Source organism: Spermophilus citellus (genome assembly GCF_964194105.1).
Source record: "Spermophilus citellus genome assembly, chromosome: 2".
Lineage (NCBI taxonomy): Eukaryota > Metazoa > Chordata > Mammalia > Rodentia > Sciuridae > Spermophilus > Spermophilus citellus.
In genome coordinates, this window is record NC_138183.1 from 238,595,380 (window position 1) to 238,608,856 (window position 13,477).

At 47.7% G+C, this 13,477-nt stretch overlaps 1 protein-coding gene across 1 annotated transcript in view; it reads left to right on the plus strand.

Moving 5' to 3' along the window:
• The first annotated feature begins 960 nt into the window (after nucleotides 1-960).
• PTPRJ (protein tyrosine phosphatase receptor type J) overlaps nucleotides 961-13,477 on the plus strand; it is a 196,857-nt gene continuing 184,340 nt past the window's right edge. The window contains exon 1 of the mRNA XM_081279725.1: nucleotides 961-1,499. Coding sequence (XP_081135851.1) covers nucleotides 1,056-1,499 — 444 coding nt within the window. The 5' untranslated portion in view covers nucleotides 961-1,055. The remainder of the gene's footprint in view (nucleotides 1,500-13,477) is intronic.

Here is a 13,477-nt window from a genome sequence, read left to right on the forward strand (position 1 = left end):
GAATTAATCACTCCTCCCTAGCAGTCCTTCCTTTGGCCCTTTCTCTCATTACTTCTCCTTGAGCCAGTGGCTTAGCCTCCTCAGTTCCCTCCTTGGTGCATGGGCATAAACTGCTGACTCTTTTCAGATTAGACACCTCTTTTACAATGTGGTGAGAACTGCCAGAAGAGCTAATGTATATTGAGGCCCTGTATCAGGTCTGCTCTTTAGGCTTTTTTCCCCGGTATCCCCACCACCTCCACTACCCCCCATGCTGGGGATGGGAACCCTGGGCCTCTTGCCTGTTAGGCAAGTGCCATAACACTGAACTACACTCCAGGATTCTCTTGCCATTATCTCACTTAATCGTCAGCCAAGTCTCTCTAGGCAGGTACTATTAGTATTTCTATTTCACACAATAGCAAAGGGAGGCCCCGAGAGGTGAAATGTCTCTTCCTAGGTCACAGAGCTAGTATTACTAGCACAGCCGGGTTTGCCATATGCAACAGTTGGAGTTCTAATCACTGGATGGAGTCCTGGCCCTCTCTTGCTTCCACTGACCATGGACTGGGAGAGAACACAACATTCGGCGTGCCCCCTATAATTTTTGGGTTCACGTATCCCCAAGTTCACCCACAATCCTGGCCTTGGCCAAACTGCTGTCTGGAAGCAGACCTGGTTGTGACCTCGGCAGGAGTCTCGGTTAACATCTGGTGATCCAAACCGGGGACCTTAGAGAAGATCCGAGGCTGGGGAGCCCATATCTCTCGGTACTGGCTCGTGGCGCTCTAGAGTGGAGCCGTGTCCCGGGTCCCAGGAATGCGGGAGAGCGGGACGAAGGGCGGGCAAGGAGGGGGCGCTTCCTCTGCCCGCGGGAGGGGAGCCGCTAGGGCGCGCGCGGGGCACGCCGCCGCCCCCTCCTCGCCGCTCGCCGGCTCGGTAGGGGCGGGGGCAGCGAGGGGCCACGGTGTTCTGCAGCCGCCCGGCCGGGGCGGGAGGAAGCGATGAATATTCAGAGGGGGAGGGGGAAGAGAGGGGGCTGAGCGCTCGCCGCGGCTCCCTGCAGCCCGAGCCGCATGACGCGCGGAGGAGGCAGCCGGAGCAGCGGGAGCAGCGGGAGCCGGGATCCGGGCGCCGCGCGCTGGGGGTGGGCGCCACTCGCTCCGCCCCGAGAAGCCCCTGCACGCCCAGGGACGCGGCTCCCCCGCGGCAGCCGCGCCAGGCTCCGCCGTGTGGCCGCCGCCGCCGCGGCCGCTGCCATGTCCCCGGGGAAGCCCGGGGCGGGCGGAGCGGGGACGAGGCGGACCGGCTGGCGAAGAAGGAGGCGGAGGCGGCGGCTGGAGGCGGCGACAAGGGCGCCCGAGCTCGGGCACACGGCGGGGCCCGATTCGCGCGTCCCGGGCACGTTCCAGGGCGCGCAGGGCATGAAGCCGGAGGCGCGGGAGGCGCGGCCGCCCCCGCGCTCGGCGGGGCTGCGCTGGGCGCTGCCGCCGCTGCTGCTGCTGCTTCTCCTGGCCCAGGTAAGCCGCCGGGTGGGCCCGCGTGTGGGGGCAGGAGGACGGGGACGGCACTGGCATCCCCTGCACCTGCCTGGGTGTTCCCCTCCTGGGGGCTTTGGGGGAAGGTGGCAAGGGGTCCGGATCCTTGGAGCCCTCTTCCTTGGGCGGGCTTGTGGGGACCCTGGTTGGCCTCGCACGCCGGCGACCAAGCCCCTTCCTCAGCTGGCCGGTACCAGGGGGAGGGTGGGATCGGAGGCTGCAGAGTGCCCGTAACCGCTCTGTGGAAGCCCTCGCGCGGGTTCTGGGCGGTCACCGGCCCGGCCTTTCCTGGAGGTGGTCACATCTGGCCGGCGCGGGCCCGGCTCGCGCGCCGGAGGCGGCCGGAGGGGGCGTGTTTGCCGAGGGCTCTGCATGCAGAGCAGGGCCGGCCTGGCCAAGCCGCGGCCGACCTCCGACCTGGCCTGCAGGGGCCCAAGGGGCTGGGCTGAAGGGCAGCGGCGGCGGCCGGGCAGGGCCGGGCAGGGCCGGGCGCTGGGCAGCTGGGCGGTGGGCGAGGCCCCGGACCTCGGGGCCGAGGGCGCTGTTTCAGGGGCAAGTTCCCAGTCCTGGGAAAAGGTGGCCGGCCCTCTTCCCGTCATCTTTCCGAAGAAGGTGCTTTCAGGGCTCTCTAATTCGGGCTTTGTGGGCGCCAGCTTTCCTTTCCCTACCGCTTTTTTCCCCCCTTCACTTTTTAGATAAAGCTGTGCCTGGCGTTTTGGTGACCGGCCTTTCTGAAAGCGCTGTTTCCCCTTCGTGACATTTCCATAGGGAGTGAGGCAGGGCAGCTGGGGGACATTCCCATTTTACAGATACGGAACCGAGGGAGAGAAGTGAAAGAGCGGAATCGCCGTCCGGGGCCGCGGGAGCTGAGCAAGCAGGTTCATGCTCACAGGCTTCTGGGAGCCTGCTAGAGCCTTGAACCCGCAGCGGCCAGGGACCTGGTGGTGCCCCTGTTGTGCACTGTGCTAATGAAAATCTTGCTTGTTTTGGGCACCTACTATAGGGAGATGGAGTTTGAAAGCCGGGTAGAGAGCTGTTGGCTGTGGGTGGAACCTGGTTTCGGGGAAAACTTTTCATGCACAGATACAGAATTGTCTGAGGACGGAAACATACACCCTGGGGCAGCAATGTTGCCCAGCAGGCAGGACAGGAAGGGGGCTGGGGCCTGTTGGCCTTCCTAATCCTTAGTACCCAGAAGGTCATTCAGTTTCTTTTCCTCAGCAGGTTTTGCACTGGTTCTCTTGATGGCCTGGGAGGTACTGTGATCTCATGCAGAGAATACCACACTGGATTAGGTGTCAGAAGACTAGGCATGAGAGTTGAACTTGTGGGCCTGGAGTGGTAGAGTGCTCACCTAGCAGGTGTGAGGCCCTGGGTTCTGTCCTCAGCACCATATAAAAATAAACAAATAAAATAAAGGTATTGTGTCCAACTACAAATAAAAAATAAATATTTGAAGAAAAAGAGTTGAACTTGCCTTCCCTACTTTTTCTAACCTCAGTTAATAGCAAGTGTAGAATGGATATAACACCAACTGTGTAGCCCAGTGTTTATGGGCAGTCTTCTCCCTGTCTCTGTAAGGAAATTTGAAGAAAAAAAATTGCCTCATATTTGAAGATCTCTTGTACCAAAAAAGCTTATACTAAAGAAATATTCAAGCTTCATTTATATTTAGTTTAATTTGGTGCATACAGATTATTTACTTTTTTGTTTCAACCATGGTGGTTGCTAGCTGTGCTTTGAATCAGCAAAAAGTTTCTTGGGTAAATTTATTTCTTTCCCAATCCTTCCTTGTATTTCATTACTGTATTGCCACTCTCCACTCACCTTGTATTCAGATATTTCCTTCCTCTATGGTTTGTTCTGTAGAAACTCAAGAGAGTTCTCTTTATATTTCTCGTTTTTTGCTTATGTTATAATATAGGGCCTCTGAAAAAGCATCTTCAAAATTCACATTCAACGGTTCATTTTGGTATTGGACATTTCAGGGAATTATTGCATTTTTTGAGGTGACTCAGAGATATCTTTGGAATTTGAAGATAGCTCGGAGCCCTCAAACTGCTTCGATGAGGTTTTTGAGGTCCAGAGGAGACAATGAACAGGCCAACGTCACCTGGCCAGATAGTACAGAAGCCAGGATTTGAACTTGGGTTACTTGCCTATGCTTAGTATTTTTATAATGCTGTTTTTGTTGAGGTTTTCAGTTTGATCTTACTTTTAACCATAGGCATGGTGCTGCGTCACTGTGTACTTCCCAAACTGTGAGTGTAAATTGAATTTAAAAAATCAAATCAGATTTGAGATATTTCTGCAGTTTGTTTGTTTAGGAAACAAGAGGGAAGGTATCTGACTGCCTCCCTAGTAGCTGATTGGTTCTGTGAGGCTTGGATTGTGTGTGTGTTAAAATGGAATCAACTGTAATGGGTTAAAAAAAATGGAGAAGTCATGGAAAAGAAGCAGCTCTGTTAGGACACTAATGAGAATGGGGTGTGGAAACTGGAAAACTGAGATGCCGGAAGACTCAGTACTTAGTAGGCTGGGAAAAGCAATTTTTGAGCCTGGCATCTCATTCCCCTTCTCTAAGACAGGAAGGACGATCAGAGATGATTCCAACATGAGGACTGTACTGGTTGCAGTGTCTGACTCCACCCATTCTAGTAGCACTTTTGCACACTACTTTTGTGTGTATGTTTCAGGCAATGAGACAAATACATTCTCCCCACTTTTCCTCCTTCTCTTGAGATGTATTCCTGATAGATTTTTTTTATGACATCAGCTTGATAGTGTGCTGCTTTACAATGACAAAATAAAATAAAAAAGCTGGCCACTGATCACCAGTTTTGTTGGTCTTGCAATGTTTTGGTTTGTTTTTTCTTTGTTTTCTTGTTTCCTGGTGAATAATAACTGTTTGTGTATATTATCTATTATAACTATTCCATAAGCCTGATTACTTACCTGCTTCTTCCAGAGTACAAAAAAAAAAAAAAAAATATTTTGACTTTTCTATCACAGGCGTGACTTTAAGTATTTTTGTTTTGCTTCAGAACAAGAACAGAAAACCAAATGGTTATGTTTTGTTTGCAGACAGTTTAAGAAAACAGAGCAAATTGGTTTATGGTTAGACTGTGACTTTGAGCTTACTTCAAGTTCAGCCCCATGATAAAGATAACCATGGAATACCCAAGCTTTCCTAAGCAGAGAGAATCCTGGCTCCTGAATGAGTAATTTCGGTCAGCAAGAAGCTATTTAGCTCCTCAAAATAATTTTTGCTTGGGTTGAGGCTGAGGTAGAGTTGCTGAATGAGTGTAGGCCAGGCCTGAGTTTAGCCAGTGCATCATAAGTAATTACTTCTTAGTTCATTCACTTCTTGGCCAAGGGAATTATTTTAAGTGCAGGATAAGATGCAATTTTCTGTGTATTTTCTCTAACATAATGCTACTGATAAATATTATAATTAATAGGTAACATTAGGTGTGGCAAGCACTGTTAGGGATTTTAAGGCATTATCTCATTTGACCATTTCAAAATGCTAAGAAGTCAACGCCGTTCATGTTCTCATTTTATCAGAGAGAAAACTAAGTTTCAGAACTTCCAAAGAGTCCTAAATAGTATGTGCAGGGCCAGGTCTGATGTGTCCACTATCTCAGTTTACTGTCCTGCACTGTGAGAAGTCCTCTGTGTCAGGTTTTCAGCCGACTTTTGTGGCAGGAGTTAGCCTTGTGGTCCCTGAACCCTGATATAGGCGGGAGTCATTTTTGGTTCTTTGTGTCTCAGATCCTGTAGGGTGGATTCCATTTGTAACACAACAGCTCAAGTTGCCTTTTCTGCTCAAGTTTCCTTGGAGCCTGAGTTTAAAAGGCAAGCCTGCCTTAGTGGAGACATATTGGGGTCTGGAATGGGTTTGGGTTCTTGCTTGGACACTTAGTGGTTGCATAAGCATAGGCAAGTCACTTAACCTCTGTGACTCTTCATTTCCTTATCTGGGAAATGGGACTAATACTTCCTGCTTCCCTGGGTGGTTGAGAGGATCAAATAAGATAGGAGAAGAACTGCCAAGTACAACCTAAAGTGCAATCCCATTGCTAGCTGTAGCTGCTGTGGGGGGTAAAGGGGGGGGGATGGGGCTTCACATCATTAGTTGACTTAACAAATATTTATCAAGTGTTTCCCTCAAAATGGTATGGAACAACTGTGGAGCATGCAAGATGAACCTAGCTCAATCACAGTACTTTTTTTTTTTTTTTTTTTCATTTCTGGGCCTTGTGCAGGTGTAGCACACACACTACCACTGAGATCCACTCCCAGCCCTACAATACACTTTTTTAAATGCTAAGAATGATTTATTTTAGGGGGTATTAATAATAAAAAAATGTAAACTTCCTATCAAGCCCTTGATTTTATAGGTGGCATGAGGCTACGTGTGTGTCATGATAAATCAATTTGTTTAAATTTAATAAATAGTTGTTTAAAGAAAAACAGTGAATAAATAGTTACATATGTGTGATGTGGTTGTCACAAAATTATAAAGATGGTAAATCGCTTAATCTTGGGGGACAGGCGCTGAGCGGAAGTCAGGGTGTGGAACAAGAGCCTGCTCTCGCGGCTATCAGCGGCTAGGACATGAGATATAACTCACATCACACCCGGCTAACCAGTCACAGTTGTGACATCCCTGTTGCACTGTCAGAGAATGGGCTGGCAGCACTGGATTTGCCAGAGGAGAAACCATGGTGATAAGAGGGGCAGAGAGCCCCTGAGTGGCGATCCCTTAAAGTGGCAGATAGCTCACACCGCAGAAGTCCACACAGTTTTATTGCCACCTCTCAGAGCTGGCTTTCCAGCAGCTTTTCTGTTGACCCGGGAGAGGACAGGAGCTGTAGGAAATTTGTTATTACTTCCTTATTAGTGACAGCTGTAGTCATCCTATTGTTTGAGAATTTCCATGGCATGTAAATGCCTGGGTGAGGGGTGGTGGTAATGACACAGTGGACTGGGGTGGGGGGCGGGCTGGGGGGGATGGCGATCTGAAAGGGAAGTGGCCAGCTCCCACAGATCTAATTTTAAACATGCATATAATTTTCAGTTCCACTTTTCCTTCTTCCTGTTAGAGGGAAGCTGTACCCTGCTGCCATTTCTGAGGCTTGGGCGGACAATGTCGTTATTATGTCACAAACTATCTGCTTCTTCAGGGCAGGAGTGGGGTGGTGTTTTTCTGGGTGCCCTGCTCCAGGACCCAGCCTGGTGAATACTAAACGGAGCAGCAGTGTGCAGTTTAGAACCTGGCGGTGGGGGGTATAAGACCCATTACAGAGAATGTGAAAGGGAATAATCCTTTTCCCAGAGGAATGCATGTGTTTACAATTTTGTATTGGACTCCAGGAGTTTCATAGACTGGAGTTTTTTTCCTTCCCCCCTCAGGGTGCTGGATGGAACCCAGGGCCTCATGCATGCTAGGCAAGTGCTCTACCACTGAGCTCCACCCTTAGCCCCTCGACTCTTTAAAATAGCTCATGAAGCCCAGGTTTAAACGCCCCAATCTAAAATATACAATAGCTCCCCCCCACTTATCTGTGGTTTTGCTTTCAGAGGTTTCAATTACCCATGGGAAACCGAGGTCTGAAATACTAAATACAAAAATTCTGTATTTTGAGAGGAGAGACCACATAACTTCTGTTGCTGCATATTGTTATAGTTGTAGTATTTTATTGGTTGTTAATACTCACCTTGCCTAATTGTCGAGTTAGACTTTATCATAGGTATTCTATCTAGAGGAAAAAGCAGTCAGTCCTCTGAGGTTTCAGGCATTCACTGGGGGTCTTAGATTTCATCCCTGTGGATAAGTGGGGAGCGGGGGCTGGGCTGCTGTAAGGTTAGAAAAGTCAGTCCTCTTTAAAGGCAAATGTCCTTCTAGGAAAAAAAAGAGTGTTTCTGTGTGGTGTACAGAAGTACTGTATTCATCTAGGAAGTTACCTTGTAGAGCAGTTAAGTGCACATGCTCTGTACTTAGTGCACCCTGCCCTTCTCGCCCTCCCACATACTGGGGGTTGAACCCAGGGCCAGGCTGGAACTCTACCATTGAATCACATCCCCCGTTCTGTACTTAGCCTCTTAGTTTGTTCAGTTATTTTGGAGATTATATCGTGTTTGTGCCTATCCATCTGACTCATTCTTGTCAATGACTGGCTAGAATTCTGATGGGTAGATTACCATCGTTTATTTGAGGGTTCTTCTGTTGATGGGCACCTAGTTGTTTTGGTGCTCCTCCTTTCCCCATGGCAAGTCCCTTCTGGGAAGAAGGTATTTGGTGCATGGTTCTTGTACTATCAGGAATGTCACCATTCAGTATATTTTAGTGTTGCTGGGTTTGAAAATGCATGTATTTCAGGATTTGAGAGTTGTTCAGTTGTCCTCCAGAATGTTGCTGTAGTTTGCACCTGAACTCCTAGGTTTGGAGAGGCCTATTTCTCCACACTCTCACCTGGGTTGAGGTTTGTTACATTTTTTTTTTTTTTTTTTTGCAAGGGTGGGTACCAGGGATTGAACTCACGGAAACTCAACCACTGAGCCACATTCCCAGCCCTATTTTGTATTTTTTATTTAGAGACAGGGTCTCACTGAGCTGCTAAGTGCCTCACTTTTTTTTTTTAATATTTATTTTTTAGTTTTAGGTGGACACAACATCTTTATTTTATTTATTTTTTTACGTGGTGCTGAAGATCGAACCCAGTGCCTCACGTATGCTAGACGAGCACACTACCACTTGAGCCACATCCCCAGCCCCCTGAGGCTGGCTTGAAACTCTTTGAATCTTCCTGCCTCAGCCTCGGAAGTGGCTGGGCTGGGATTACAGGCATGTGCCACTGCTCCTGGTGAGGTTTGTTACATTTTTAATGTGTTCAAGTCTCTTGAGAGGTCAAAAATTCTATCATGTCAATTTAATTATATTTTAAAATTTGATTTAGTTGGATATCATTTCTTGTGTTAGGAGTCACTTACATAGCTTATTTTTTGGTTAGTTCCTTGTTCATTAAAAAAATTCTTTTTGTTATTAGTTTATACAAGCTCTTTGGAAATTAAGGAAGTCAGTTCTTTTGACTCTCATTTGTGTTGCAAACATGTTTTTCCCCCTAATTTAGATGAAGTCCTTGTTCCCTAAACTCAGAGATAATAAGAGGGCATTAATTTGGAACCAGACTGCCTAGGTGGAGTCCTGGTTATTACCCAACTAGCTGTGTATTCTTGGGCAGGTGCCTTGACCTTTCTGATCTTTGGTGTTCCTATTCCTAAAATGCTAATAATAGTGGTACTTCTCACACAGGGTAGGTGGTAAGTTACTTGAGACCACATTTTCCTAAAATTCCTTGTAACTGGACATGGGATTATAAGAACAACATTTTAGAAAACGTTGAAATATCCTACTTACTCCAGAGATAGATTCTAAAGCTAGGGCAAGAGCCATAGTTATGAATTTGTTACAATTATGCTATAAAATCTAAATGCACAATGGGTTATGTGCATTCTGTATACTTACATACCACACACAGACAAATGTATTACAATGTTATGTGAAAGACTGGAGATTTCTCCGGTATCACAAGATACCACAATTCAAGTTATATTGCTCTTTTGACAAATGTGTGTAATTTAATTAGTATAGGGTAAGTGACCACAGGAAGTGACTGAGGAATGGCCATGTGGTCCTAGCCCTAAAAGGAGCACAGGGATATTGACCGTGTGCCTTTAAAGTACAGGGTTCTCTTTGTGTTGGCTTGAGCATTTCTCTTTATCTTGTGACCTGGCCAGCTCTGGCCGTGGCCATCTCCTGTCACTGGGTACATTTTCTGTAGGGTCAAGAGGAGTTATTTTAAGCCACCAATGGAAAGCCTAAAGGCATAATCCTTGGCTTTAGTTGCGGGAGTTGGGAGGCTGCAGAGTCCGCTCTGACTGTGCCACCTGTTTCCTTGGGGCAGCGGAGTGATCCTGCATTTCCTGCTGCTGGCTCAGGGGCCATCGCCTTCTCAAGTGGCATGGGGTGGGGGTCTTCCTCCCCCAGGAGAGCAGACCTTGCTGTGGTCCTGCATGCCGGTGGTTTGGAGCGTGGAGGGAGTTGCCACCAGTGCTTAGTGGGTGGACTTTGGAGTCAGACTGTCCTGACTCCACCACCTCTAGCCCTGTGACCTTCAGCCAACTCTTAGAATGGGGACATCTGTGTAATGGGGACATCTGTGTAATGGGGACAATAAGAATACCTACCCCATAGGACTGCTGTGGTGGATTGAAGTGCTCAGCAAGATATAAACCCCCATCAGATAATGGGGGTGGCTGCTGTTTTACCATTTTGCTGGGACACGGACATAAATTACTATTTAAAAATAATTAAAAACACGGGGCTGGGGTTGTGGCTCAGTGGTCGCTTGCCTAGTATGCGTGAGGCACTGGGTTGGATTCTCAGCACCACATATAAATAAGTAAATAAAATAAAGGTCCATCAACAACTAATAAAAATATTAAAAAAATTAAAAACAGTTTTTACTTTATAGTGTAGGGCCCTTGACCATCCGTGAGCCCACTCAGTCCTCACAGCGTCCCTGGGAGTTGTCATCGTTATTCCTATTAGAGATGTGACTCAGAGGCCGTCAGCGATGCCCCTTTTCCGATGTCCACGTGCAGACAGATACCTGTCTTTTGCCCTGCACTAATGTGCATTTGTAGTGTAGCCCACTTTTAAGGATTATTCAGATTTATGGTTAGCTTTCAAGGGGTGAATCAGCTGTGTCCTCTAGTTTGGTCCCTACAGAATGACTAAGTTGAGCCATATAAAAATTCTGTACCCTTTTTCATCCTCTGACTATTGACAGTTTGTATGGGTCCACTGTAATATATTCCAGGCAGTGTACTTATAAAATGAAATTTGGAAATCAAAGGCAGTGTAAAATCAAAGTTGTGGGTAAGGAAGTCAATTTGTTAAGTTTCGATCGGTATTAAAAAGAAGGCTAGAATAGAAGACGTCAGCGTTTCTGGTGAGCACTGTGCAGTGAGCACCCAGCCGGTGGGGGTGTGTGCATGTGCGAGCGGGTGCTGAGCAGCATATAAAGTGAATTTCAAAATCCCCAAGAAACCCAAAACAAAAAAGCAACTGGACATCACTGTCAAGGGGGTGAGGTGGTAGAAGGTGCTGGGGGTGAGGGAGGGGTGGAGGTGGATTCTGTTTCCAGAGATAGTGAAAAGCCCGGTGAACTCCCCAGTTGTGCTGGGCACCACCATGCAGGAGCTGGCCCTGGAGGACCGTGTTCTGGAGCCCTGCTTTAGACAGGAGTGGGCCAGCTGAGAGCTGAGGAGCCCTTTAGCATCTGCCCTTCTGGAGACTTCTGGGGACCACTGCTGGCAGAACAGGCTGTTGGTCAGTGCTTGGTGTTCTGGCACGTGGGTTTGGTAGACAGCTACACTCACTGCCTGCTGTGTCGTGTGCTTTGATTGAGAACTTATGACCAGCACAGGGGAGCTGAGGCCTGAGAACTCGCCACCACCCACTGGGTGAGCACAGGAGGCACAAACTGCTTGTCTGACCTTACAGTGCAGGCCTGACCCTCTTGGCTGTGCTGCCCTCATTCCTGTGCTGATCTGCATCTGACAGAGTGGCCCCCTTGTGGGTGTCTGGGCACTGATAGCCCAGGGGGCTGGAGGAGCCTAAGCTCTGGTTGATTCCCTTCCCATAGGGGTCCTTTTTTCCTTGGGTACTGGGGATTGCACCCAGGAGTGCTGTACCACTGTTCTACATTCCCAGCTCTTTTTAGTTTTTATTTTGAGACAGGGTCTTGCTAAGTAGCTGAGGATCTCATTAAGTTGCCCAGGCTGGCCTCAAACTTGGGATCCTCCTGCCTCAGCCTCCTGAGTTGCTGGGATTACAGGCATGAGCTACTGCATCTGGCTGTACTTTTTTTTTTTAAATATAAACATTTTTTTGAAGATACAGTAAATAAAAAAGAAAGTGGGGCTGGGGTTGTAGCTCCGTGGTAGAGAGCTTGCCTAGCACACATGAGGCATTGGATTCAACCCTTGGCACCACATAAAAATAAATAAATAAAATAAAGGCATTGTGTCCATCTACAACTAAAAAAAAAAAATACTAAAAAAGAAAAAAAAACCCAAGAATTTAATATTCTCACTCTCTCCAAGTTAACACCAAATACCTTTTGATGGGTGATCTTTGTCTTTTTTAATGCTTGTTCTGTATATACTAACATAGGATACCCTCTCACACCTGCTTCATAACTTAAGATTTTTCATTTTATTATTTTTTTTTAACAATTGGTGTAGATGTCTCCCTAGGGGTACCCCAGGAAGCCACAAGATAAACACAAGGCTTCTTCCTGAAAGGTCACTGTTACTCAGTGGAAAGTATTTTTAAATGGTTTTTGAAGTCAAACATGGACATATTATAGACTAGATATCAATTTTGCATCAGAATTTTTTTCTGCTGATACAGGAGACAACAAAGAAATCTTTACCTCACGGACCCTTGAGAGGCATGAGTGCCCCCTCTTCTGTCGTTCTCAGGGGCGAGGGGGGCCAGTTTGTGAAGGCATTTCCCCTTGCCAGGAGCTCTTCTTCTCTGGTTTCTCCCATTCCATTATATGCAGGTGCCTTAACTTACCTAATTAGTCCCAGGATTAGTCTTCAGTTTATTTTCAAAATTTCTTGCCATGAACATTATTTAGATGACCTTGTGAATAAATCTCTGAGCATATCTCTGGTGCTTCTCTGGTCTTAGGATAAATTGAGATAATAAAAACAACTACCATACACTGAATATTTATTCTGAATGGTTGTCAGCACTTTGCACACATTAACTCATTTAATCCTGTGGTCTGGTGTGGGAAGCCAGGGCTCAGAACCTCCGTCAGTTAACTGGGGTCTTCTTTGGGCCAAGGGGGATCTGGACAGAAGAGTCTGCAGGGGCCAGAACATGTCTGAGTCAGGAAGGACGTGGGGGATCATGGGATCTCCGCGTTCTCTCCGCGGGGATGGTTGCCTTCTTGTAGGGCGGTCGACCTGTTGACTTGCTGCTCAGAGTCATGATGTGGCAGCAGAGACATGCTTCCCAAAGCCACAGGACTCAAGAGTGTCTTTGCCATGGGATGTAGATCCTGGAGCTGTGTGGTGTGATGAAGCCTTTCCAGTCCCAATAAACAGGATGACAATGGCATTGTGTAGGGGTCTTGGCCTTCCTATTGTGAATGAATTTGGATTTTATGGAGCTTGAAATTAGGCACAGATGAAATGACATCAGGACATCCCATAAAAAGAGGAATATGGGAAGGGACTGGGTGTTTGTGTCAGCAGAAGTGTGGACCCGGGTGCTTGCTCTTCACCTGCACCCCTGTGATCTGCCACCTGCCCAGGCACTGCAGCCTCAGAACCTGTCACCTCATCTGGAATTGGTAATATGTGGAATTGGTAACATTGGATTATGTGGGGGGGGGGGCAGTGTGAGAGGCACTCGATCCAGAATTGGCAGTTAGTAAGTCCTTTTCTGTTCCCTTTTTAAACACAACCCCTCCTGGCGTTGGGGCTGCAGAGTGGTGTGGAGGCCTGGCTCGGGTTGTCATGTACCCAGGGTGTGTTCAGACAACTTCTGGATGCCAAGGAGTGTCGTCTAGAGTGGTCGCTGAATTGTACTGTGTGGAGGGAAATTGTTGAGGACAGAGAGTAGCAGCTCTTATTTCAGATGGTGTGTTTGGGGTTGGGGGCAGGTTACAACGCTGACCCTTAGCCTGGGCCTGACCACAGAGTTTGTGCCCGGCTTTTGACTTCTTTGGGAAGATGTGCATGAAGTGCTTATTTAACCTTGGCTCTTCTATGGGACCTGGCATTCAGGCTTTGCTGCCTTCCAACAGCATGGTTGGGCGAGTGGGAACAACTTCTTTTCCTTTAGCCCAGAGTTTCTAGACCTTGGCAGT